This window comes from Chiloscyllium punctatum, chromosome 32 (genome assembly GCF_047496795.1).
Source record: "Chiloscyllium punctatum isolate Juve2018m chromosome 32, sChiPun1.3, whole genome shotgun sequence".
Classification (NCBI taxonomy): domain Eukaryota; kingdom Metazoa; phylum Chordata; class Chondrichthyes; order Orectolobiformes; family Hemiscylliidae; genus Chiloscyllium; species Chiloscyllium punctatum.
Genome location: NC_092770.1, coordinates 62,343,062 through 62,371,035, shown reverse-complemented (window position 1 = coordinate 62,371,035; position 27,974 = coordinate 62,343,062). Strand labels below are relative to the sequence as shown.

Sequence of the window (27,974 nt, the reverse complement as noted above, 5' to 3'; positions counted from 1 at the left end):
GGAAGAGCATTTGGCCGTCTATCAGTTCTGTGTCAGCCTGGTTAATTTCTCTTCCTCAATATCACTTTGTGTAATAAACCACTTGTCAATTTCACCAAAATCCTTGTGTGTGATCTCTGATCCATTGGGCTCAATTCTCTGACACTGACCTATCACAATTACCTCCGCCTATCATCTTCCCGTCTACCTTCCCCCTAGCCTCACCCTAGCCCTCCCCCCATTTATCTCTCATCCCCCTTTCCCATGCCTGATAAAGGGCTATGCCCAAAACGTTGATTCTCCTGCTCCTCAGATACTGCCTAAACTGCTGTGCTTTTCCAGCGCCACACTATGACTTTTCATTGAAATGTTTGTAAACAATTACAGAAACCCTGCCACCACCCACAGGACTCTAAAATGAAAAGAAGACTTCTCCTTTTGAGTCAACACAATATGGAAATCCAAATGAAAATTCAAGCTACACACATGGTCATTTTCTCATTAGAACCCAAGTTTCCAAATCATAATAACAGCAGCAATAATAATACTGTGAAGTTTCATTATATGTACCCATTGGGAAAAAACTGAAAGAGATAACTGTAAGAGATGTTTTCAATGTTATATTAAGTTTCCTCTTATTCCTACATAATAATTGTCGAGCTTTCACTTTGACCAGCAACAATATTCACATTAATTACACATGGACTTTCCATAAAGTTATTTTCTACATAAGTGTATTTTGACCACAACATTCATTTTCTTCCAGATTTGGTCTTTATAAAGCATCCACTGCAGAATTGCCTATTCATGCAGTAAAAATGATTATCAAATTTCATGGCTGTGGCATTGGTTGTTGTTATAGAATCTTTCTAGAGAGATCAGAGGATTATGATCCATACAAACAACATTCTTTGTATAGTTGTTAGATATGCATATTTTAAAATATTGCAGAGCCAATGTTAAGCTCAAAGTTTTTATTCCATAGCTGAATATTTCTGTTGACATAAAATTAGGTTGAAAAGAAAATGGGCTGACTGGCTGTTCAATACTTATCCTTCTGTGATAACATTGCACCTACACCAACTTTGCAGTACCAACAGACAGTTTAAATCGTTTAGCATAATTTTCGACAATTAACATTGATCACATGAGCCACTAAAATGCTGAAATTTATATCAAGTTTCTGATAAAACTACACATGCCAATATATTGCAACATTTTTTTAATATTTAGCATTGGCATATCCAAGGTAGCCCATAATTTTACTTCCCTAGATCTACTTGGCCTGGAGCCACAGTGTGGCCTAAATAAGTCATTTTTACTGGCAAATTCAATCTCTTTTTATGACTAAATTGGCTGTTAAAACAATAAAATTGATAAAACAATTCATTTAGGTGTTATAAATGACCCCCCTAGGTTTGGCTAACAAGAAAGAAATCATTTATGTAAGACCATAAGACCATTAGACATAGGAGTGGAAGTAAGGCCATTCGGCCCATCGAGTCCACTCCGCCATTCAATCATGGCTGCTGGGCACTTCAACTCCACTTACCCGCATTCTCCCCGTAGCCCTTAATTCACCGAGACAACGAGAATCTATCAATCTCTGCCTTGAAGACATTTAGCGTCCCGGCCTCCACTGCACTCTGCGGCAATGAATTCCACAGGCCCACCACTCTCTGGCTGAAGAAATGTCTCCGCATTTCTGTTCTGAATTTATCCCCTCTAATTCTAAGGCTGTGTCCACGGATCCACCCTTTCCAAGCCATGTATTATCTTGTACGTCTCTATTAAGTATCCCCTTAATCTTCTAAACTCCAATGAATACAATCCCAGGATCCTCAGCCGTTCCTCATATGTTAGACCTACCATTCCAGGGATCATCCGTGTGAATCTCCGCTGGACACGTTCTAGTGCCAATATGTCCTTCCTGAGGTGTGGGGACCAAAACTGGACACAGTACTCCAAATGGGGCCTACCCAGAGCTTTATAAAGTCTCAGTAGCACAACGGTGTTTTTATATTCCAACCCTCTTGAGATAAGTGACAACATTGCATTCGCTTTCTTAATCACAGACTCAACCTGCATGTTGACCTTTAGAGAATCCTCGACTAGCACTCCCAGATCCCTTTGTACTTTGGCTTTACGAATTTTCTCACCGTTTAGAAAGTAGTCTGTGCTTTTATTCTTTTTGCCAAAGTGCAAGACCTCGCATTTGTTCACGCTGAATTCCATCAGCCATTTCCTGGACCACTCTCCCAAACTGTCTAGATCCTTCTGCAGCCTCCCCACTTCCTCAGTACTACCTGCCTGTCCACCTATCTTCGTATCATCGGCAAACTTCGCTAGAATGCCCCCAGTCCCTTCATCCAGATCATTAATATATAATGCAAACAGCTGTGGCCCCAACACTGAACCCTGCGGGACACCGCTTGTCACCGACTGCCATTCTGAAAAAGAACCTTTTATCCCAACTCTCTGCCTTCTGTCAGACAGCCAATCCTCAATCCATCCCAGTAGCTCACCTCGAACACCATGGGCCCTCACCTTGCTCAGCAGCCTCCCGTGTGGCACCTTATCAAAGGCCTTTTGGAAGTCTAGATAGACCACATCCACCGGGTTTCCCTGGTCTAACCTACTTGTCACCTCTTCAAAGAATACCAACAGGTTTGTCAGGCATGACCTCCCCTTAGTAAATCCATGTTGACTTGTTCTAATCAGACTCTGCTCTTCTAAGAATTTAGAAACCTCATCCTTAACACAACTAATTGCATAATTTGGAGAGGAGTTTGCAGCAAGTCAGTACCAGTGTGGAGAGAGTGGAAGAGTTGACCTGCATGACAAGGTCAACAGCATCAATGGGAGATAAAAACTGGCATAAGGGATCCCTGTCAGAACTGAAGTATGACATTGCAGGAGAACAGGTATTTAATTTGTCAAGTTGTTTTCAATTGGTCAAGTGCTTTAAATCAAGAAATGCTATTACAGATGAAAAGTCCAGTTTGGAATTTCAAAGTGTTTAGCAACCAAATGAAATAAGTAAACACAGTAGAGATGGTTGGGTAGAAATGTGTGCAGCTGCAGTATGATGGAGTTAGTGGTTGCTGGTGTGATTACATCTACAGCAAGTACAGGCTGCTTGAGGAACTTCAGCTCAGTCAATGAACTGGAGTCAGAGCTATGGAGGCTGTGACACATCAGGGAGCAGGACAGGCAAATGGACACTGGTTCAGAAGGCAGTCTCATCACATTTTAATTATATCAAGTTAGGTCCATAGTTAGGAACTGGAGGGTATGATGGTGAGTGAGTCAGGTATTGCGATCCAGAATTTAGCTCCAGCCAGACCCCTGGCCCGATAGGTATGAGACTTCTGCTCCGAATATGGGGTGAGGGCCCAGGGAGGATGAGGGAAGCAAATACATCACTGAGTGCCATTCAAGTGAGGAAATAAAACAGAGTAGTAAGGGGAACAGGAACTGTTCTTTGCTGCAAAGACAGAGTTCCAAAGGCTGTGTTACATACTGGTGGAGAAAGTGAGGACTGCAGATACTGGAGATCAGAGCTGAAAATGCGCAGCAGGTCAGGCAGCATCCAAGGAAGAGGAGAATCGACGTTTCGGGCATAAGCCCTTCTTCAGGAAGGGCTTACATACTGGTGCCAAGGTTAAGGACTCTTGGTCTGGAAAGGAACTTGGAATGGGAGGGGAAGGCTCCAGTTGCTGTGGTCCACACATTCCAACAATTGGTAGAATTGTGAAAGAGATTCTGCTGGGGGATTACAAGCAACTCAGGGCTAAATCAAAAAGCAGAGCCAAAGGTAATAATCTCCACATTACTAACTGAATCGCAGGCAAATTAGCAGAGAGTAAGTAAGATGAGAAAGACAAATGTCTGACTCAAATATTGTTATGGGAGAAATGGGTTTGAATGCACAAGGTACTGGTATCAGTACAGGGGAAAGAGAGAGCTCTTCCATTCGGATGTGTTTCACTTGAGCCATGCTGGGACTAGTGTCCTGGTGAATCCTAACTAGGTTTGCAGATAAGACTGCAAACTAATTGATGTGGGAAAGGGTTCAATTGAAGAGCAATCTAAAAATTCAGGAAGAAACAAGAGAGCAGCAATGCACACTGCGTTGATAATAAGATAGATGAATTGACAACACAAATAGAAACAAATAAACCTTTATAGCTATTAGAGAATCGTGGTTGCAGGATGACCAGCACCGGGGAGCTCAACATTCAAAGATATTCAACGTTCCAAAAAACAAAGGACGAAAGTGAAGGAGGCAGGGTAGTGTTGATAATAAAGAAGATATCAGTGCAGTTTGACAGTGGTATCGGTGCTATAGATTGAGACATGGAATTACTTTGGGTGAAAATAAGAAATGGCAATGGAAAGAAGTCACTGATAAGAGTCATCTTCAGGTCCCCGAAGAATTGCCTCACCATGAGATAAACTATAAATCAGGAAATAATGGAGGCAGGTTAAAAAGGGATTGTCAAGAATGGGCAGATCAGATGCTCAGCAAAAAATGTATCCCCATTAAAAAGGCTGAGAAGAATGGACCATTCATGGTTAAGAAAGGTAGAGTATTCACTCAAAACCTCCAGCAAAAATAAGTGAGAGGCTATAAGATTAGGAATTATTTCAGGAATCAGATGACTAAAAAAGTTAATAAAATGAGAGAAAACTGATTACGAGAGCAAATTGGCAAGAAATATAAAAAACAAACAGCAAGGGCTTCTTCCGATTTATAAAGAGAAAGACAGTAGCTAAAGTGAGTGTGGCATTAACTGGGAAATTAATAATTGGGAACAGGGAAATGACAGATTATTTAAACCATTATTTTCCAAAAGTCTTCACAGTGGAGGACACTATAAACATCTCAAAGATAATAGATAGGCAAAATGCTAAAGAAAGACGATGAGGACTGCAGATGCTGGAGATCAGAGTCGAGAGTGTGGTGCTGAAAACGCACAGCAGGTCAGGCAGCATCCGAGGAGCAGGAGAATCGATGTTTCAGGCATAAACTCTTCACCGGGAATGAGGCTTGTGGGCCAGGGAGGCTGAGGGATATAATGGGAGGGGGGTGGGACTGTGGGGAAGGCATCTGGGAATGTGATAGGTAGATGAAGGTGGGGGTGGGGAGAAAGGTGACAGGATGAAGAGGAGCTTGGAGCGGATAGGTGGGAAGGAAGACAGACAGGTCTACAGTGCTGAGTTAGAGGCTTGGGACTGGGATAAGGAGGGTGGGGGATGCAGGGAAGAATGTGGACTTCACCAGTTTCTTCATTTTCCCCTCCACCCCCTTATCCGAGTCCCAAGCCTCCAACTTGGCACCACCCTCTTGAGCTGTCCATCTTGCTTCCCACCTATCCGCTCCACCCTCCTCTCTGACCTATCACCTTCCCCCCACCCCCACCTTCACCTATCTATCACACTCCCAGCGATCTTCCCCACAGTCCCACCCCCCTCCCATTTTTCTGTCAGCCCTGGCCCATACGCCTCATTCCTGATGAAGAGCTTATGCCCAAAACGTCGATTCTCTTGCTCCTCAGATGCTGTGCTTTTCCAGCAAGATGCTAAAGAGAGAAAGCTATTATATCAATCTCATTGATGAGACAAAACATTTGATAAACTAATGAGAGTAAAGGTAAACATCTCTGCAGACCAGATAGCCTGCATCCAAGGGTACTAAAGGAAGTTGCAGCAGAGAGACGGAAAGTATTGGGAGAATATTCTAGAAAGCAATGGATTCCAAGAGGGTTCCACCAGATTTAAAAAAGTGCTAATGGAACGACCCTGTCCAGGAATGGAGGGAGACAGAAGGCAGGAAATTGTACATGTGCAAGCCTAGCATATGTCATTGAGAAAATGCTAGTGTCCATTATTAAGAAATAATGAGGCATTTAGAAAAGCTTAATCAAACACAGCAGTGGTTGTTTAAAGGCGAGATGTGTAGGCATGTGGAAGGTCTTGGTGAGGTGCTCATCCTCATCGATAATGTGTTGCAGGCTGTGAAGAATATGATGCAGTTTCTCCACTCTTGGGAAGTACTGGATATTGGAGGGTACCCTGTTGGTTGCATCCTGTTTCCTGAGGAGGTCATTACAGTTTCTCGCTATGGCATGTCGAAACTGGTGACCAATGAGTTGAGCGTCATACCCTGTTCTTATGAGGGCATCTTTCAGCACCTCCAGGTGTCCATTGCATTCCCCCTCATCTGAACAGATCCTATGTGTGTGTAGGGCTTGTCATAGGGGATGGCTGTTTTAATGCATTGTCTGAGCTGAGGTGTCACCTTTTTTTTATGAAATCTTTTCTCAAGAATGTGACTTAAAAGAAGTCATGGAATTTACATATTAATGAACCAAAATCTGCAACCCATTCTAAAAGATGAAAGACTTAACAGCAATCTAGATTTGTTCAATATTTCATTTCAGTTGCATGATACTGTAATCCTTTGCTATAAATTCTGTGTCTTATGGTCCTGCTCCACAGCTACCTGATGAAGAAGCAGCGCTCTGAAAGCTAGTGCTTCCAAATAAACCTGTTGGACTATAACCTGGTATTGCGTGATCTTAACTTTGCCCACCCCAGTCCAACACCGGCCCCTTCACACCAAAAAGTGCAATTCAGGGGAATCTGTGTGTTCTTGCTCACAAAACAAAAAATAAGTTGGAGGTGCAGCAAGTAATTAAGGAGATAAAATAAATTTTGACCTTTGTTGCTGGTGGAATGGAGTTTAAAACCAGGGAATTAAAGGGTTTGGGTGAGGACACACTTGCAGTAATGCATATAGTTTGGTGCCTATGTCTAATAAAGGATAAATGGGCATTGGAAACAGTTCAAAATATTCAAAAGATAGGCTGACTCCTGGAATGAAGAGGTTGACTGATTAAAGATGGCTATACAGGTTGGGCACACACTCACTGGAGTTTATAAGAATGAGGGGTGATCGTATTGAAACATACAAGATTCTGAGAAAGCTTGACAGGGTAGATGTTAATCTTGAACCAGAGGACATAATTACAGAATAAGAGAACACTCATTTTAAAACTGAGACGCAAAAGAATTTTTTCTCTCAGAGGATAATGAATGTTTAGAATTGCTTGATCACTGAAAATATTTAAAGAAGATAGTCTTTTGAAATATCTAGAAACTGTGTGCCACGAGGAGCGGTCATAAGAAAGGAGATGAAGCCTGAGGTAAATGAGTTGTGATCACAAGCAGCTTGAGGGGATGAAAGCCTTCTCATGTTCCTATTTGTTATCATCTTGCCAAAATCCTTTCAACAAGTCAATTTTTGCAACAAACCATGTTACCCAACCCTCTTAACACAACTCACCAATTGTTGAATTGAACATGAATCCACCTTTGTTACTGGGTTGACTGTGATAATTTACGTACATACAATCATTGTGATCCATTTGGTTTTGGTACCATCACAACAAGTGAGTTCCAGCTACTATCACTCAATTCAATAACAAAGGTCACTGTCATTAAACATCATGATGTGGAAATGCCGTTGTTGGACTGGAGTGGACAAAGTTAAAAATCACACAACACCGTGTTATAGTCCAAAAGGTTTATTTGGAAGCTCTAGCTTTCGGAGGACTGCTCCTTCAGCAGGTAGCTATGGAGCAGGATCATGAGACAGAATTTATAGGAAAAGATTACAGTGTCATGCAACTAATATGATATATTGAACAAACAGCGATCTAGGTTTATTCAATGTATTGTATCAGTTGCATGCATGACATGCTAATCCTTTGCTACAAATTCTGTGTCCTATGATCCTGCTCCACAGCTACCTGATGAAGGAACAACACTCCAAAAGCCAGTGCTTCCAAATAAACCTGTTGGACTTTAACCTGGTGTCATGTGGTTTTTAACATTAAGCATCATGAATTTGGTTCTTCCTTCACTCTTGAAAACTTCTCTGGATTAACTCTGTAAAGATGTTTTATAGATAATGCATTTTCTGCATTAACATCATATATAGCCAAAGGTACTTTCCTGGCCTATTTACACAAATGTATTTTTGAGTCTCTAATAGCTTTCAGAAGGCATTTTGATAGCTTCTTGAGAGACAGGACAATATTTCATCGAGGTTATTAAGAACCTCCATATTATTCAATTGGATTACTGAAGGTCAACTTTTGAAATTTTATTTCTAATCATTCTGATATTTTTATTTCTCTCCCTACTCCTTTTACCATTATAAATACATTTGTCTCCTGTCTATGCTCTTTGTTTATATATATATATATATATCTTAGCATATTAACTTCTCTGAATTTTTCTGCTGCTTGGAGTATACACAACATTAATATACATCACTGAATTTCTTCTGGATTTGAAAAGGATCCAGTGAACTTTAAGCTTAATGGTTCCCCAAATAGAAAATTCTGAGGTTGGCTTTTTATCCACTCCAATGATCATTGTCTGTTGAGCACTCAAATGCCTCCCAGCCAACTCACATGCTTTGTTTTGTATTTCTTGGATACTTGACACACAGGTTGAAATTGTATTCTCTTGGGTTTGGTTTATCATTTTTCCTTCAATTAATTTTGGGAGCCCTCTCACTTCATGACTAAATACCAGTTCAATGGACTGCATTCTGACAGAACCATGAGGCGCATCCCTAAGGCAAGCACTAACAAGGGTTACCTTTATCCCAATTATTAAGGCATTCCTGACTAGAAGCTCTAATTATGCTTTTTAAATTTGATGCCATCTTCCTAAAGCTCCTCATGATTTTTGGTGATAACCTGAAGCTGTATATTGTTTCAATTCAAACCTATTCATTGTCCATTTGAACATTTGTGAGACAAAGTTTAATTCTTGACCTGATTGTATTTTCTTTGGATAATTCATAGCTTACAGAAGATTGAACCAACTTTTCCAATATTATTTCTGTTGCAATTTCCCTTGAAAAGTCACTGCCTCCTGAAATCTTGTTAAAATATTCATGATTGTTAAAAGACACCGATTCCCATTCCTGGTTGTAGATGGGGAACTGCATAATCTATTATGATGCTGTTTTAATGCTTTTTTAAAAAATTCACTTCTAGGGTATGGACTTCGCTGGCTGGCCAGCCAGCAATTACTGCCCCTTCCTAGCTGCCCTTGAGTGGGTGGTGGTCAGCTGCCTTCTTGAACTGCTGCAGTCCACATGATGCGAGTTGACCCAGAATGGTCTTGGGGAAGGAATTCCGGGATTTTCACCCAGTGGCAATGAAGGGACAGCAACATAATTCCAAGTCAGGATGGTGAGTGGCTTAGAGGGAACTTGAAGGTGGTGATGTTCCCATGTATCTGCTACCCTTTTCCTTCTAGATGGAAGTGGTTGTGGGTTTGGAAGGGGCTATCTGAGGATCTTTGGTGAATTTCTGCAGTGCATCTTGTAGATAGGACACACTGCTGATATGGAGCATCAGTGGAAGGAATGGATGCTTGTAGATGTCTTGCCAATAAAGGGGACTGCTCTGCCTCTGGATGGTGTCAAGCCTCTTGGGTGTTGTTAGAGCTGCACCCATCCAGGCAAGTGGGAATGTATTCCATCACATTCCTGACTTGTGCCTTGTAGATGGTGGACAGGCTTTGGGGAGTCAGGTGGTGAGTTACTCACTGCAATATTCCTATCCAATGACCTGCTCTTGTACCCACTGATTTTATACAAAGAGTCCAGCTGAATTTCTGGTCAATAGTAACCCTGGGGTTGTTGGTAATGGAGAATTCAGTGATTGTAGCACCATTGAATGTCAAGGTGATTAGATTGCCTCTTCTTGGAGATGATTTTTGCCACGCTATGAAAATTGTGATTGGAATTAGAGGAATTGACGGTTGTGGTTTCCAACACCCTGTCAATTATGGCTACAGACTCCAGTTTCTTACCACACATTTTCTGTGATTCGTGGGTTCTCCAAGGTCTTAGGCTCCAGCTGTTCACAACACATATCAATGATTTGGAGCTGGGGATAAAATGTAATAGTCCTAAATTTGCACATGATACAAAGCTAAGTAGGAACATTGTGTTGTGAGGAAGATGTTAAGTGGTTTCAGGAGGAATAGGACAGATTTAGTGAGTGGGCAAGGACATGGCAGATGAAATATGATGTGGAAAATGTGAGGACATTCTCTTTGGTAAGAGAAACAGATACACAGAGGTTTTTTTTTTAAATCAGGACATTAGAATGTGAAGATTTGCAAACTCTTGTGACAAAGTAACTGAAGGCTACCATACACATGCTGGAAGTCATAAGGAAGACCAATTGCATGTTAGTTTTTATCACAAAAGGATTAGAGCACAGGAGTAGTGAAGTCTAGCTTCAACTTTATAGGAGCTTGTAGACCTCACCTAGAGTATGACATGCATTTGGTCTCCTCATGTCAGGAAAGATATTATTACCATAGGTACAGTGCAGAGGTTCATGGGACTTGTTTCCAAGATGGTGGAACCATCCTATGGAGAGAGATTAGGTAAAACTGATCCGGCATTCTCTAGATTTTCAGAAGATAAGAGATGATCTCATTGAGACTTGCAAGAGTAGGCAAGATGCTTCCCCTTTCTTAGGAGTTTAGAACTAGGTGGTACAATTTTAAAAAATAGGGGAGATGACATTGAGGAACTGAGAGGAGGAGAACTTTTTTTTAATCTTAAAGGTTTGTGAAACTTCAGAATTCTCCACCACGGAGGGCTGTGGAAGGTCAATCTTACAATATGCTTAAAGTAGAGATTGATAAATTTCTGATTCCAAACTGCACTAAGGGTTATGGGAATGGTGTGGGTGAAAGGTAAAAAAAAGTGTTCAATCAGCCAGAATCATATTAAACAGTGGAGCAGGTTCGACCGGCTGAATGACCTGCTCAGAAAGGCAGTGAACATAACGTTAAAGATTCAGTAACATTTTTGTTCCATAAGCTAGTGGGGAGACCACACCTCAAACTATGTGCAATTTTGGTCTACTTATTTAAGGAGATATATTCAAAGTCATAAAGCTGTACAGCACGGAAATAGACCCTTTGGTCTATGTAAATACATTGGAGGTGGTTCAGAGGAGGTTTTCGGGATTGATACCTGGAATACATGGGTTGCCTTACAAGGTGAGTTTGGACAGGCTGGACTTGTTTTCACTGCAGCATAGAAGAGTGAAGGATGACTTTTAAGATCTTGAATGGTGGACATGCAAAGAATGTTACTCTTCTGAGTGAGTCTAGAGCGAAGGCTCATTCTAGGTTCATCCGTGTAGGACGGCGATGCAAAGAAATTTCCTGAGGGCTACACAACTTTGAAAATCCTGTGTCACATGCTACATTTTTGCTGGGCAACAGTCCAATACTTTTTTGTCTCTTCTAGCTTTGCATTTCCGATGTACTGAATCATTCACCACAGGAGTTTTTTTTAAGAAAAGCAAACATGTTTCCAGAAACCTCAGCATCACTCACGGAATTCTAAGATGCAACTAAAGTTGTTCTCCACTTAAGGACCTCAATTGTTAGTGGGGCAGGAGTTAGATTATTGGCCTTTCCTCTGCCCTGATTTGATTCAGGCACAGGCATGGAGGTGGTATGGTTTGTTTCATCACCAACTCACTTAATACAGTGGCCTCTCCAACTCCACAACCTCCCAACCGGAAGTAGAAGATTCTGCTACACACAGGAACAGGCCTTCCAGTTCAATCATTTCTGTTGGTATTTATCCCCCTGCAAGGTTTATAGCTCAGGTTGAGGTTTAGGGCGTAGGTTTGCTCGCTGAGCTGTAGGTTTGATATCCTGACGTTTCATTAGCTGGCTAGGTAACATCATCAGTGGTGACTTCCAAGTGAAGCGAAGCTGTTGTCTCCTGCTTTCTATTTATGGGGACAGGGTTCCTGGGGTTTGTGGTGATGTCATTTCCTGTTCGTTTTCTGAGGGGTTGACAGATGGTATCTAGATCTATGTGTTATCCCCCTCGTGATTAATAGTCATAAGCACATCCTCCAACCCTGTCACCTTTCCACATTCACCATTTCTTCAAGTGTTTGTGAATCTTTTTTTTTAAATGTTAAATCTCAGGATAAGGGGTGACATATTTAAGACAACAATGTGGAGGAATTTATTCTCAATGTGGAGGGCAGTTAATCTGTGGAATTCTTAACCACAGAGGATTATTGAGGTTGAGTGTCATTGGTAATATTCAAAGGCTGAGACAGACAGATTTTGAATCAGTAAGGCAAGCAAGCATTATGGGCAAAAGGCAGAAAAGTGGAGTTCAGATCAGCCATGATCGCATTGAAATGACAAGGTGTCTCGATGGGCTGAATGGCCTACTTCTGTTTCTATGTCTTATCATTAGAATCCCTGCAGTATGGAAGCAGGCCATTTGGTCCATCAAGTCCACAGTGAACCCCCTGAAGAGCATCCAACCTCCTCTATTTAAACTTCTATCTGTACTGTGGAGTTCATGCAGGGTATTATCATAAGGCACTCACAGGTGAATATACACCACATTGGGACTGTCAGTACATCTGTACACACAGAAAAATGTGGTTGAAAAATTGAGATAAAATTAATCAACTCCATTCTCAAGTTGCCTGTTTAGTGCATACTAACGAGCTGAGTCAATGTATTGGTGCTCCCATGCAGACCTCCCTTCAGGACAATTCCAATGTGTGGGATGTGCATACATTTGCCAAGAAACAGCAATGAATCATCTGCTATCCTCAGAGTTCCAGGCATTGGTATTGGAATTCACTTGCCTCTGAATCAGATGACCATGGGCTCAAGTCCCACTCCAGGACACACTACTGTAGTGTATTTATAGAAGGGGCATTGTCCTCAAATGACAATAAGTTTATTGTATGCTAGCAATAAATTCAGGAATAATCACTGGAAACTTGGCATGTTGGCATGGATGCATCATCTCCAACTGAAAGCAAATGTAGAACTTGTCTTTGCCATCTCCAGACTGTGACATCAGTACAATGGCCAGAAGCAATGGAACATGAATTTTAACCCTTTCAGACCTTGTACATTTCCTTCAACAATTTTTCCATCCCCATATTATAAGGTAATCCTTCTTCCCTTCTAGAACTTTCTCTTTCACCAAGTTGTGTTCAGGTATGGGAGGGACAGTGGCCTGTTCCATAGTTTGAATACACGAGACAAATAATGAGAGAATCAGCTTGGAGTACGATTTTGTTTCAGGAAGAGAATGGGAATCTTTTTCAAATGTGGCTCACTTAAGCTATAATCAATGCTAAGACTAATGGTGATCTCAAAGACTGATCTCAAAGTGAGATCAGGTGGGGTGTAAAGTTATTGGCATCCTCCTGGTCAAAACCCAGGTCTAGCTGTTCTCTGTCCACTCCACACTGGTGAAAAACAGAGTGGTATAAGGGAAGAGAGAGGATGTTTGGCTGGGACAGGGTCAAATGATTGAATACCCTATTACCACTTTGGAATTGATCTTCCATTGAAATCAATAGATATCTGTTCCACCCCATACCTTTTCGAAATGAGAGTGTGCAGGATTCATCCAGATGAATATAATTGATCACTGCTGATTTGCTGGCTGTCATTTTGCTTTATCGGAATGGAATTGCAGGCTCCTTTGGAGGAATAAGTGAATGTTCATTCAATTTTTCTGGCAAAACAGGGATCTAAAAAGGAAAAAAGGAAGTTAAGATTGATAAACAGGAACAAATATTATTGCACACCATTTTATTCTTGAGCTGTTCCCCAAGCATCCATTTTATTAAAGCTTATATCTTTATTTAGGCTTTTGGCACTTTTCTGATTGGTCATTAGCGTCATAGACCCTTTGATCCAACTTGTCCATGCCGACCAGATATCCTAAATTAATCCAGTCCCATTGCCAGCATTTGGTCCATATCAGTCTTAAACTCTTCCTATTCATGTACCCATCCAGATGCCTTTTAAATGTTGTAACTGTACCAGCCTCCACCACTTCCTCTGGCAGCTCGTTCCATACATTCACCACCCTCTGCGTGGAAAAGATTGCCCCTTCAATCCCTTTTGAAGCATTTCCCCCCCTCACTTTAAAACGATGCCCTCTAAAGATTTTAAAAGACCAATGCTAAACCGCAGGATGTTGATAATGGCAGATCACTCAAAAGCTATTATTTGTGCTATGATTGAAGTTTGACTGGGTTTGAATGAAAAGCTCTTCAACAACCTGTAAAGTGACTTGAAATGAGTGACTGAGATTCACAGATGACAATGATAATAGTCTACAGCCTCCACAGTCTACATAACTCCATAAAGCATGCCACTGTGCAAATGTGAACTCGAAAAAAAGTAAGATAAAAAGAATGCCTATGTCAATCATCATAAGATATTTTCATAATGATATCAACAGTCACTTCCTGTTGAAAGTCTAGCAAGAGAGATTGGAATAGCCTATACTAGAGAGCTGTATTATAGAGATCAGACTGTAAAATGAAAAAACTTGTTAGAACACCAATGTTCGACAAAGATCACTAACAAGCCAGTGTCCTAGACCCTATTGGAAGGATGTTGTGAAACTTGAAAGGGTTCAGAAAAGATTTACAAGGATGTTGCCAAGTTTGGACGGTTTGAGCTATAGCGAGAGGCTGAGTAGACTGGGGCTGTTTTCCCTGGAGCATCGGAGGCTGAGGGGTGACCTTATAGAGGTTTATAAAATCATGAGGGATATGGAAAGGATAAATAGACAAGTCTTTTCCCTGGAGTGGGGGAGTCCAGAACTAGAGGCACAGGCTTAGGGTGAAAGGGGAAAGATATAAAAGTGACCTAATGAGCAATTTTTTCACGCAGAGGGTGGTACATGTGTGGAATGAGCTGCTAGAAGAAGTGGTGGAGGCTGGTACAATTGCAACATTTAAAAGGCACCTGGATGGATATATGCATAAGAAAGGTTTAGAGGGATATAGGGCATGTGCAGGAAAGTGGGTCTAGATTAGTTTGAGATATCTGGTTGACATGGACGAGTTGGACCGAAGGGTCTGTTTCTGTGTTGTACATCTCTATGACTCTAATTGGCTCATATCTTCTGACCAGACGTACCCTGGAAATTGCACTCCGTGACTATGTGCACAACTTGCCACACTGACGATGGGAGAATTGCTCAAAAATTTGAATCTTTCAATGGGGAATCATCTGGAAATAACTGAAAAAATCCCTAACTTTGACTCTAAGTCAGGAACCTCAGGATTCTGACTGACTTCCTTGGGTTGTACAGGGCATTGGTAAGACCACTTTTGGAATACTGCATTCAGTTTTGGTCTTCCTGCTATATGAAAGATGTTGTTAAACTTGAAAGGGTACAGAAAAGATTTACAGGGATGTTGCCAGGTTTGAGCTAAATGGAAAAGCTGAATAGGCTGGGGCTATTTTCCCTGGAGCATTGGAAGTTGAAGGGTGACCTTATAGACCTTATAAAATCATACGGGCATGAATAAGCTGAACAGCTAAGGCCTTTCCCCAGGGTGGGGAGGGAAAGTCCAAAGCTGGAGGGCATAGGTTTCGGGCGAGAGGAGCAAGATTTAAAACAGACCTGAGGGGCAACATTTTCCACAGAGGGTGGTGTGTTTATGGTAAGAGCTGTCAGAGGTGGAAGAGGCTGGTATAATTAGAACAATTAAAAGACATCTGCATGGGTACATGAATAGGAAGGATTTAGAGGGATATAGGCCAAATGCTGGAAGGAGGAACTGGATTGATTTAGGGTGTCTGGTTGGCATGGATGAGTTGGATGAAAGTTCTGTGCTGTACATCTCTGTGACTCTATGATTTGTTCACTAGGAAAAGGTGAGGAATTAAAATCTGCACTTACCCAAACTCACTCTATTAACAAAGTGACCATTTTCAATCAATCACAATGACCTCCATCATGAACGGCATTCAGCAAGACTCCACTCCCAACCCAGACTCAACCTATTCTCCTCTCCCAATTTCATCCGGCACTCTGGATACCCACCACAGACTCAATACGAGTCTCTCCCTTCCTCACCCCTTCCAGATCTGATCATAACATTAACGGAAATAAAAGGCAACATAACTCCTTTCAATGTAATTGTCCATTTCCTATAAAAATTAACAATATGGTGTTTAAAAAAAGTGTCTGAAACAAACTGCATGGCAAGTTCCTCTTTAAGGCTTCTGTGACAACAGAACTCTAATAATTACAGTCACAAGTCAGTAGTATACTTGTCAAGACAGGGAGGAGACAGATTAATCCATTCCTTACCTGCTTTGACTACATTCCCTACATGTTTTGAATTTCACTCATTAACTTTTAGATTTGGATTTCTTTAACATTTGTAAAGAAATTATTGTAGTGAATAATTGTTAAACATTGCAACATTTGAAAGGCAGCATACGATTTGAGGTTTTAAAGAGTGAAACCACAGAAGGAACCAGTGACTCATGCTTGTACACCTTGCAGAGTTGGCTGCATTCCTTTCCTTTAACCCTGCAGTGACTGATTTGTCAGCTTAAAGTGAGAGACTTTCTACTTCAAAGCCAGCTGTCAAAAGATTTTACAATTCTTTTTGGGATGTGGGTCTGTTAGTAAGACTTTTTTTTTATTGTCATTTCTGGCTATCCTTATCAAATCCTTCTTAATAAAATACTTTCCTTTGTGTTACACCTTTCACAAAAGAAAATGACAGTGAGTTCGTGACAGTTAAGTGGATGGCTTTGTCCTCGGTGGGGTCGAACTTTATCAACATTGTTTGGAATTACTGCTCCAGTTAAGTGTAGCAGAAAACTAAATGGATCAGAACCTCTAGTGCAATCCAATCTTTGCATCACAATTCACAGAGTAGTCAGTTTTTAAAACAAATATTATTTATTATCCATATTTATCATCCATTCCTTTTTTACCTAAAAAAGTAACGTGACAAATTATCTTTCAGGGCAGTTAGGGGTAAATGACATTAGTGTGAGATTAGGGTCACATATATCCCAAACCAGGGAAGTGGAGAGGATTTCCTGACCTGAAGGACTGTGGACAAGTTGGCTTCTTAGTTTTACAGTCAATGATTTTACATTTTATTTTCCTATTTTTAAAAGATAAAATTCAAGCTCTCAATAGAACACCTCAAAGTGGGATTGAACTCATGGCTAATACCATAATTATATTAACATGCCTCTTCATAGTCAAGATAGTAAGAAGACACTATAAAGGCCAACAGGTCACTGTAAGAAGGGGTTGAGGACTTTGCATGGATCGAGATATTAGAACAGCTTACATTGGAACTGAATTTAGAGAATTATGAGATTTAAATCCGAGGACGGGAATGTCACTCAATGAAGATAAAGAAGGAAAACGTTGACAGTATCTCAATGAGAACTTTTTTGGGGGGTTTTTGGTGGGGGACAAGGATTTTAAATTAAAAACGAGAGGAGCAGTTGATGATGAGATACTCAATGGAAAGGCATAGGGAGCAAATCAAATTGTGACTGGGAGAAAAGAGCCACAATGGTCAAAGAAAATGGTACAAATATACCTGGAAGGGGAGGCTCCTATATTGCAGCCCTCAGCCAGACTTCCATGGACACCAATACAGTCCTCCACTAATAAAATCACAGGATTCCGAGAATCATAGAATCGCTACAGTATGGAAGCAGGCCATTCTGGCTATCAAGCACACATTGACCTTCCAAAGAACATCCCACCCACACTCAGCCACACTCAGCCCCCTACCATTGCAGTTCCCACAGCTAATCCACTTAGCCTGCACATCCCTGGACACTATGTGCAATTTAGCATCACTAATCCATCTATCCTGCACATTTTTAGACTGTGGGAGGATACCGATGCAGACACAGGGAGAATGTGCAAACTCCACACAGGCAGTCAACCGAGGGTAGAAGCGAACCTGGATCCCTGGTGCTTGAGGCAGCAGTGCTAACCACTGAGCCACCATGTCTCCCTTGTCTGGAATCTGACCTGTGGACATAAGGGATTTCTTCAAAAGTGAAAGGGGATTCTAGAGGCACTCTGTTTTTTTCACAGCATTAACTCTGGTAACAGAGAGTTAGCTCACCAGCTCCATGGGTGATGCCATTATCAAATACAACTCCCGCTCCTCTGTCAGATTCTGAAGGCACCACTTCCTCTGAAACACCATGATCACTTCTCAATCACTGCCAACTATCTGCCCCAACAGCTGTAGCACTTACCCATTTACCTTCACTTTGCTCACTGCCCAAAGCTGCAAACACTCCCTCCTGATGCAGCAACGGTTAATTTGTACTTCTTTCAACAGTGCACACTGTCATTGCTGTTCACAATACAGTCCCTTGCACAGTGGGGAGACCACATACAAATTCTATAGAATGCCTACACTACAGTCTGCAACCATTACCCCACCAGTTTCCGGGTTATTTTAATCCATCGCTGTCACACGGACATCTTTGAGCTTGACCAGTTGAAGTGTTCCAATAATGAAAAATGCAATCGAGGAGCATCAACTCATCCTTTGATTTCACACTCTCCAGCCTTCTGGATTCAACATTGAATTCAGCACCTTCAGACTGTAAACTCTTTGTTTTTTCTTCTCTTGCATGTACAACATGTTCTTTACCTTATTTGCATGCTTGTTACTCTGTTATTTATACCTACTCTAACCAAATAATTTGATTCTTTATTATAACCATGATCACTCCTTTTCCTTGTGTACTATAAAATCATTTGTAATAGAGTTAAAAATCACACAATACCAGGTTACAGTCCAACAGGTTTATTTGGAAGCACTAGTTTTCGGAGTACTGCTCCGTCATCAGGTAGCTGTGGCAGGTAGTGTGACAGCGAACTGATGAAGGAGCAGTACTCTGAAAGATAGTGCTTCCAAAAAAACCTGTTGGACTGTAACCTGGTGTTGTGTGATTTTTAACTTTGTGCACCCCAGTCCAAACCGGCATCTCCAAATCATTTGTAATATAATCTGTCCTGCCATTCACCCTATTATAGACTTCCCCTTTTATTTTTCTTCTGCCCTCCTTCCCTGTACTAAACCTATTAGATTGCTTCCTTCCTTCAAGTCCCAAAGCCTTTTATTCATATATAAGGAGCAAGAGGGTAAATAGAGAAACGGTTGGCCACTCAAGGACAAAGGACGAAAGATATGTGTGGAGTCAGAGAAAATGGGTGAGATTCTTAACGATTACTTTGAGTCAGCATTCACTAAGGAAGGGCATGATGGATGTTAAGATTAGGGATAGATGTTTGATTACTGTAAATCAAGTCAGCATAAGGAGGGAGGAGGTTTTGGGTATTCTGAAAGGTATTAAGGTGGACAAATGCTTAGGTCCAGATGGGATCTACCCCAGGTTACTGAGGGAAGCGAGAGAGGAAATCTCTGGGGTTTTAATAGATCTCTTTGCAGCATCCTTGAATATGGTGAGGTGCCAGAGGACTGGAGAATTGCTAATATTGTCCCGTTGTTTAAGAAGGGTAACAGGGATGATCTAGGTAATTATAGGCCGGTGAGCCTGATGTCAGTGGTAGGGAAGCTGCTGGAGAACATACTAAGTGATAGGATCTATTTATATTTGGAAGAAAATGGGCTTATCAGTGATAGGCAACCTGATTTTGTGCAGGAAAGGTCATGTCTTACCAACTTAATAGAATTATTTTCAGAAGTGGCAAAATTGATTGAAGAGGGAAAGGCTGTAGATGTCATATACATGGACTTCAGGAAAGCATTTGATAAGGTTCCCCATGGTAGGCTAATGGAGAAAGTTGAAGTCACATGGGGTCCAGGGTGTACTAGCTAGTTGGATAAAGAACTGGCTGGGCAACAGGAGACAGAGTTGTAGTAGAAGGCAGTTTCTGAAAATGGAGACCTGTGACCAGTGGTGTTCCATCGGGATCTGTGCTGGGACCACTGTGATCAGGAGGAAGGTATAGGTCGAAAAGTGTGGTGCTGGAAAAGCTCAGCCAGTCAGGCAGCATTTGAGGAGCAGGAGAATCTGCATTTCAACCATAAGCCCTTCAGGAATGAGGATGTGCCCCAATGGGCTGAGAGATAAATGGGAGGTGCGTGGGACTGGAGGGAAGATAGCTGGGAATGCGATAGGTAGATGAAGATGGCGGGGGGGTGGTGTGTGGTGATTGTGAAAGGTATGAGAGGAGGGTAGAGTGGACAGTTGGGAAGGGAGATGGGCAGGTACAACAATTCAAGAGAGCGGTGCTGAGTTAGAGCTTAGGCTCTGGTATAAAGTGGGGGCAGGGAAAATGAGAAAATTGGTGAAACCACATTAATCCTGAGTGGTCGGAGAGTCCCAAGGTGGAAGATGAGGCATTCTTCCTCCAGGCATCGGGCGGCTAGAGTTTAGCAGTAGAGAAGGCCAAAGACTTTCATGTCCTTGGTGGAGTGGGAGGGGGAGTTGAAGACTTTGGCCACAGGACGGTGGGGTTGATTGGTGCGTGTGTACCAGAGATGATCTCTGAAATGTTCCGCAAGTTGGTGTCCTGGTCCCCCAACGTAAAGGAGACCACATCAAGAGTAACAGTCATAGTAGATGGTGTGTTGAAATACAGGTAAATCTCTGTCAGATGTGGAAGGATCCCTTTAAGCCTTGGACGGAGGTGAGGGGGGTGAGGTGGGCACCAATGTTGCAATTCTTGAGGTAACAGGGGAAGGTGCTGGGAGCGGAGGGCAGGTTGGTGTGGGGTGTGGACCTAACAGGGAGTTGCAGAGGGAAAGGTCTCTGCGGAATGCAGACAGGGATGAGGAGGAGAATATACCCCTGGTGTTGGGGGTCTGTTTGTCAGTGGTGGAAACCATGGAGGATGATGTGTTTTATCTGGAGGTTGTTGTGGTGAAAGGTGAGGAACGTGGGGGATTCTGTCCAGTTGCAATTGGAGGGGCAATCCCTACCACCCTGTGGCCAAAGACTTCAACTTCCCCTCCCACTCTGCCAAGGACACGCAAGTCCATGGGGTCCTCTACTGCCAATCTCTGGCTACATGACACCTGGAGGAAGAATGGAGCTGAAAATGTGTTGCTGGAAAAGTGCAGCAGGTCAGGCAGCATCCAAGGAACAGGAGAATCGACGTTTCGAGCATACGCCCTTCTTCAGGAACGTCGATTCTCCTGTTCCTTGGATGCTGCCTGACCTGCTGCGCTTTTCAAGCAACACATTTTCAGCTCTGATCTCCAGCATCTGCAGTCCTCACTTTCACCTGGAGGAAGAATGCCTTGGGACCCTCCATCCACAAGGAATCAATGTGGATTTCACCAGTTTCCTCATTTCCTCTCCCCCCACCTTATCCCAGATCCAACCGTCTAACTCAAAACCACTCTCTTGAACTGTCCTTACTGTCCATCTCCCTGACCACTTATCTGCTCTACCCTCCACTCCAACATATCACCATCACACCCTATCTTCACCTACCTGTCGCATTCCTAGCTACCTTCCCCTCAGCAACACCCCCTCCCATTTATCTCACAACCCACTTGGGCCACCCCCTCATTGCTTATGCTCGAGATGCCAACTTTGATCTCCAGCATCTGCAGTCCTCACTTTTGCCAAGAATGTATAGGTGGCCTCATTAGCAAGTTTACAGATGATACTCAGATTGGTGGAGTAGCAGATAGTGAAGGGAACTGTCAGAGAATACAGCAGACTGTAAATAGATTGAAGAGTTGGGCAGAGGAAAATGGCAGATGGAGTTCAATCTGAGCAAATTGGAGGTGATGCATTTTGAAAGATGCAATTCAAGAGCGAACTATACGGTAAATGGAAAACCCTGGGGAAAATGGATGTCCAGAGAGTTATGGGTGTTCAGGTCCATTGTACCCTGGAGGTAGCGACGCAGGTTGATAGAGTGGTCAAGAATGCGTATGGCATACTTTCTTTCATCGGACGGGGTATTGAGTACAAGAGTTGGCAGATCATGTTACAGTTGCACAAGACTTTGGTTCGGCCACATTTGGAACACTACATACAGTTCTAGTTGTCACATTACCAAAAGGATGTGGATGCTTTGGAGAGGGTGCAGAAGTGGTTTAACAGGATGTTGCCTAGTATGGAGGGTGCTAGCTATGAAGAGAGGTTGAATAGATTAGAATTATTTTCATCAGAAAGACTGAGGTCAAGGAGGGACTTGATTGAGGTCTACAAAATCATGAAAGGTACAGGCAGGGTGGATAGCAAGAAGCTTTTTTCCCAGAGTGGGGGATTCAATTACGAGGGGGTCATGAGTTCAAAGCGAGAGGAGAAAGGTTTAAGGGAGATATATGTTCTTTATGCAGACGGTGATATATGCATGGAGCGTATTGCCAGCAGAGGTGGGCATTCAAGATGTATCTAGACAGATATGTAAATGGGCAGGGAGGAGAGGAATACAGATCCTTAGAAAATAGGTGACAGGTTTAGATAGAGAATCTGGATTGGCACAGGCTTGGAGGGCCAAAGGGTCTTTTCCTGTGCTGTAAGGTTCTCTATTCTTTTTTGTTCTAATCCTATCCATGGCCCTCATGATTTTATCAATCTCAATAAAGTCATTAGCAGAGGGATTGAATTCAAGAGTCCTGAAGTGATGTTGCAGCTGTACAGGACTTTGGTTAGGCCACAGTTGGAGTACTGTGTGCAGTTCTGGTCGCCTCACTTTAGGAAAGATGTGGAAGCTTTGGAGAGGGTGCAGAGAAGATTTACCAGGATGTTGCCTGGAATGGAGAATAGGTCGTATGAGAATAGGTTGAGAGTTCTCGGCCTTTTCTCGTTGGAACGGCGAAGGATGAGGGGTGACTTGATAGAGGTTTATAAGATGATCAGAGGAATAGATAGAGTAGACAGTCAGAAACTTTTTCCCCGGGTACAACAGAGTGTTACAAGGGGACATAAATTTAAGGTGAAGGGTGGAAGGTATAGGGGAGATGTCAGGGGTGGGTTCTTTACCCAGAGAGTGGTGGGGGCATGGAATGCGCTGCCCGTGGGAGTGGTAGAGTCAGAATCATTGGTGACCTTTAAGCGGCATTTGGATGGGTACATGGATGGGTGCTTAATCTAGGTTAGAAGTTCGGCACAACATCGTGGGCCTAAGGGCCTGTTCTGTGCTGTATTGTTCTATGTTCTATGTTCTATGTTCTAAAGTCATCTCTCAGCTTCCAACAATCCAGGGGAATAAGCCCCAGCTTATTCAGCCTCTCCCTATAGCTCAAATCTTCCAACCCTAGCAACATCCTTGTAAATCTTTACTGCATCCTTTCAAGCTGAACAACATCTTTCCTGTAGCAGGGAGACTAGAACTCAACAAAATATTCTAAAAGTGGCCTCACCACTGTCCTTGGAGAAAGTGAAGACTGTAGATGCTGGAGATCAGAGTTGAAAAGCACAGCAGGTCAGGTAGCATCCGAGGAGCAAGAGAATCAATGTTTCTGGCATAAGGCCTTCATCAGTCACCACTGCCCCATACAGCCACAACATGACATCCCAACTCCCCTCCTCAATGTACTGACTTGAAGTACAGTGTACAGTTCTGGTCCCCCTGCTAGAGGAAGAGGGTTCAGAAAAGATTTACCTGGATGTTAGAGACTGGAGGATTTGAGTTAAAAGGAGAGGCTGAATAGGCTGGTACTTTCTTCACTGGAGTGTAGGATGCTGAGGGGAAACCATATAGAAGCTTATAAAATCATGAAGGGCATGGATAAGGTGAACAGCCAAAGTCTTTTCCCCAGAATAGGGATAGGGGATTGGCTTAAGATGAATGGAAAGATTTAAAACAGATCCGAGAGGTTACTTTTTCATACGGAAGGTGGTACGATATGGAACAAACTGCCAGGGGAAGTGAGTGAAGGTGGGTACAATTACAACATTTCAAAGGCACCTGGTTGGGATTATGAAGAGGAAGGGTGTAGAGGAATATGGGCCAAATGCTGGCAAATGGGATTTGTTCTATTTAGGAAGCCTGGTCAGCATGGATAAGTTGGGCTGAAAGGTCTGTTTCTGGCTGTATGACTCTATGCTATGATACATCTCTGGAGCAGGTGGAATTTGAACCCTGACCTCCTGGACCAGAGGGAGGGACACGATCAGTGTATCAGAAGAACCCCTTAACAACCAAAAAGATACTGATGGACTCTATTTTGGCAATAAAGAGCATTTCAAAGCAAGGATCAATTCTTTCTAAAATACAAAGAACTAACAAAATAAGAAGGGATGGGGAGGAAGCAGAGGATTGAGATTGACAAATCTTAAATATCAACAAGATGTTCACTCACAAGTCACAACTGGGATTTCACACATCACAGCAGTTTATCTTTGTGACAGTGCACAGCCTCTCTCCTGGCAGATTCACGCTTCAGTCAGATTACTACACAAACTGCTACCTTGGACTATCAAAATATCACTGTCTGCTTCTTTTCCTGATCAGGCAGGTTTAAGATAGTCATGTCTCCAGAATATTGTTTTGCATATAATTTCAGTCATGCTGCACCTGCATAGCTTTTCATCAAAGAGGAAGGAACCTAGATTTGTTAACGATAAACAGTCTTCCTCTTTCAGGGAAAGCAAAGTTACTGTTGATTATTCATTCCCTCAACAAAACACATGGGAAATGCCCTTATGCTGCCTTATTCCTTTTCAGCTTTCGTTAATACATGGTTGTCTCACTGCTCCTTCTCTCAGTAATCAAATCCTGATTGATTTATTTTCACATGTACCAACAAAGCAGGCTCAATCTGTACAGGTTGTGCTAAAACCTACCTTTCAGTTGTCCCAAGAAAAGGACATCACTGCATTTGTTCTTTCAAATATAGAGAATGGAATCTTGTTGTTGCTAAGAGTATATGTTCCGTGATTGCACAACTCTCTCCGGGCTCATGGGCCTGTCTCTCCTCAGGTGTAGAACCAGTAAACAGGTTACACCAGTTAAACGGGTGCTACCTCCACCTCTCACGTCTTAAAGAAGCCACACCACATACTAGTTCCATTGAAATAATAACTAGCAAAGCGGTGAAGGCTGGCATTGATTTAAACCGAATTCATTGCTCACTCAATTTAAAGGTGGGGAGTGTCGAACAGTTACTGGTCACAGTCCCAACACGACGATAAATATGGCTGACAACACTTTAACATTCACTTGTGTTACTAATCCTTTCACGAGCGTTGGTTTGCGAGACACAGCACCAGTAATTCAAGTTATAAATGCTGGAACAGTTGTGGTTGCTATGAACCATTTCAATCTTAGCCCCCACGTGAGGGCATTGTGACCCTCAGATTAAACTCACCACCAATTGTGTCTCTCTAATGAGTTGGCAGACTATGCCAGCCTCCACCGCATACTTTCTAAGTTCATGGGTTTTTGTTCAAATTAGGTGAAGCAGCACTTTGTCAAGGTCAACATCTGATCTACACCTGAATTGAGATGCCCTAACCCACATGATTTAAATGCTTTGTTAGTTTAATTTTCAACCATCCAACAATAACCATTCTGCCCATATCAACCCTCTAAAAGTGCCAGTTCCTTACAAATTCCCATGCCGTGTTTGACTACTATAACAGTCAAGTATTCTTCCTTATCTTGCCTCCAGAATGGTTGGCTACACTTCCTCACTAGCTTCCACTGCACTTCACCATGAAACCTCCTAACTAACCTGTTCAGAGATGCTATTAAACACCTCGGGAGCAAGTAGGACTTTAACCCAGACCCTCCAACTCCAAGAAAGGGCCACTACTACTGCACCACGATAGCCCTACTCACCTGGCTCTATTCTTGTTTATTTAATTGCGGCCAGCCAGGGTTTCACTATTAGTGACTACCGTACAGTCTTCCCTCTAAGAATCTACTCTTGTCCTCTCCTTCTTGTTTCTTATCTACTTCCTCTTACTTGGTGACAACAAACAGATTCGATGTGATTTCTGACATCATCCTGCTTAACTCACTCTCACCAATCTTGAATTCATTGCCTTCTCTAAACTCTCCAGCTGGTTATCTAATATCCAACGCTGGACAAGCAGAAATTTCTTCCAGGTAAATATTAAGGCGATTGGAGCCATTGTCATTAATGCTGCTCCTCAGTTCCCAATTCCATCCCTTTTCCTTAGTCACTCTGAGTCTGAACCAGACTGTTCTCAACCTTAATGTCATATTTGACCCTGAGATGAACTTCCAATTAGATTTCTGAACCTTCAGTAAGATGATTCCCATTTCCTCACCCCTTTCTGCCTTTACCCCAGCTCCTCTGCTTCTGAAGCCTTCATCCATGCCTTTGTTACCTCCAATATTGAATGCTTTTCTGTGCTCCTGAGCAGTGTCCCATTTTATACTCAGTGAGGTGCTGTAAACATAGATGATGGAAGCAGAGATGAACCATTCAGCCCTTTGAGTCTGCTCTGCCACTCAACATGATCAAGGTACTGGCTTCCTACTTTCTCCCTATCCCCTCTTTAGCCTTAAGAACTTTGTCTAAATATTTCCTGAAAGTCTTCAGTATTTTAGTTCAAGTTTCCTATGGCAGAGAATTCCACAGGCTCCCCACTCTCTGCATAAAGAAATTCCTCCTCATCTCTGTCTTAAATGACCTACCCCTTAACCTTGGACTATGACCCCTGGTTCTGGACTCCCCGGTAAACTCTACTACCTCTGTCCTAATTCACACCAACTGCCATCATTTATCACTACTATGCTCACTAACATACACTGGCTCCCATCTGAACAATGTCCCTCAATTGTAAAATTCTCAAACTTATTTTCAAATCCCTGTATGATCTCATTTCTCCCTACCTCTGTAATCTTAAATCTCAACACACTGCATGATAGCCCGAAACATGCCTGACCGGCTGTGCTTTTCCAGCATCTGCAGTCCTCACTTTGTCCTCATATCTTCAGTTACCAAGGGACGTAACCACATGATTTCCCTCACTATACAATTCTATCTCTCTACTTAGCTTTCCTCCTTTGTGTTACTCCTTAAAATATCCTGATTTGATGAAGTAGGTGGATCATAACATCTTGTCAAGTGATGTGGGTCACGGCTGGTTTTATGATACTTCTGTGAAGAAACTTTGGTCGTTTTATGGCATTGAAGGTGCTATATCAATGCAATTTGTTGTTATTTATTTCTGATTAATTCTATAAATCTGATCCTTTTCAAAAGATCCATAGATATTCTTCCAAACATGCATGCAGTTCTTTCTTTCAAATGTTTTTTGCCATTATCTTTGCTATCAAGTTATGAGTGAAACAAAATTGTTTCAGTCAGCTGAACCCTGTGACTCTCACCAGTTAAGGGACTTCACTGTTGACCTACACGCCTTTATTCATGAATTAGATTGTTAGTTCTGTTTTTCTCTCACAGTTCTGTTCAAGTAGGACAATTTGCCCATTGATATGGAGGTATGTGGGACTTAGAGTAATTGTTCTAAGTATACAGGTTGTTGTAAAGTGGCACTGGGGTTGTGTAGTCTTGGTGTCAGTCTTGTTACTCTGTTTTTTACTTGTCTGAATAATTATTGAATTGACAACACATGTCTATGTACGATGCATATGGGTTTAGGATTTTGCCTCTTTGGAATGAAAAGAGGATGTTATATGTGATATGCCTTGAAGGGACATACTCATGATGTTGTCATCATGTCATAGCAGGTGACCTCATGATATAAAGCTCTCAGTCTCCATCCTACTGAGCTCTGTCTGTCTACAGCATGACATACTGGGAGGAAGCACACCTCAGTATATCCAAATAGTTCGTGCCCAATTGCACAAGTCCCAGCGATTGTAATGTGTGTGTAGGATCAGCAATAAAATTTCATTGATTTTCTCATTGGTCCATTGCTCATGTTACGTGAGCTAACATAAAGATCACAGCTTGATATTTCCAGGTCATCACTAAATCTCATCATAGGAGAGGCTGAATAGGCTGGGGCTGTTTTCCCTGGAACATCGGAAGCTCAGGGTTAACCTTAGAGATTTATAAAATCATGAGGGGCATGGATAGGGTGAATAGCCAATGTCTTTTCCCCAGGGTAGGGGAGTCCAAAGCCAGAGGTTT

General features: G+C 42.2%; 1 protein-coding gene across 2 annotated transcripts in view; it reads right to left on the bottom strand.

Moving 5' to 3' along the window:
- svopl (SVOP-like) overlaps positions 1-24,823 on the bottom strand; it is a 152,116-nt gene extending 127,293 nt beyond the window's left edge. The window contains exons 1-2 of one of the 2 annotated variants that reach the window (XM_072552496.1): positions 24,688-24,823; positions 13,475-13,628 (exon numbers count right to left, since the gene is read on the bottom strand). In XM_072552496.1, coding sequence (XP_072408597.1) covers positions 13,475-13,547 — 73 coding nt within the window. In that variant the 5' untranslated portion in view covers positions 13,548-13,628; positions 24,688-24,823. Of the gene's footprint in view, positions 1-13,474; positions 13,629-24,203; positions 24,298-24,687 lie in introns of those variants that run through there. The other variant, XM_072552497.1, reaches the window with a different exon arrangement.
- Positions 24,824-27,974: the final 3,151 nt, after the last annotated feature.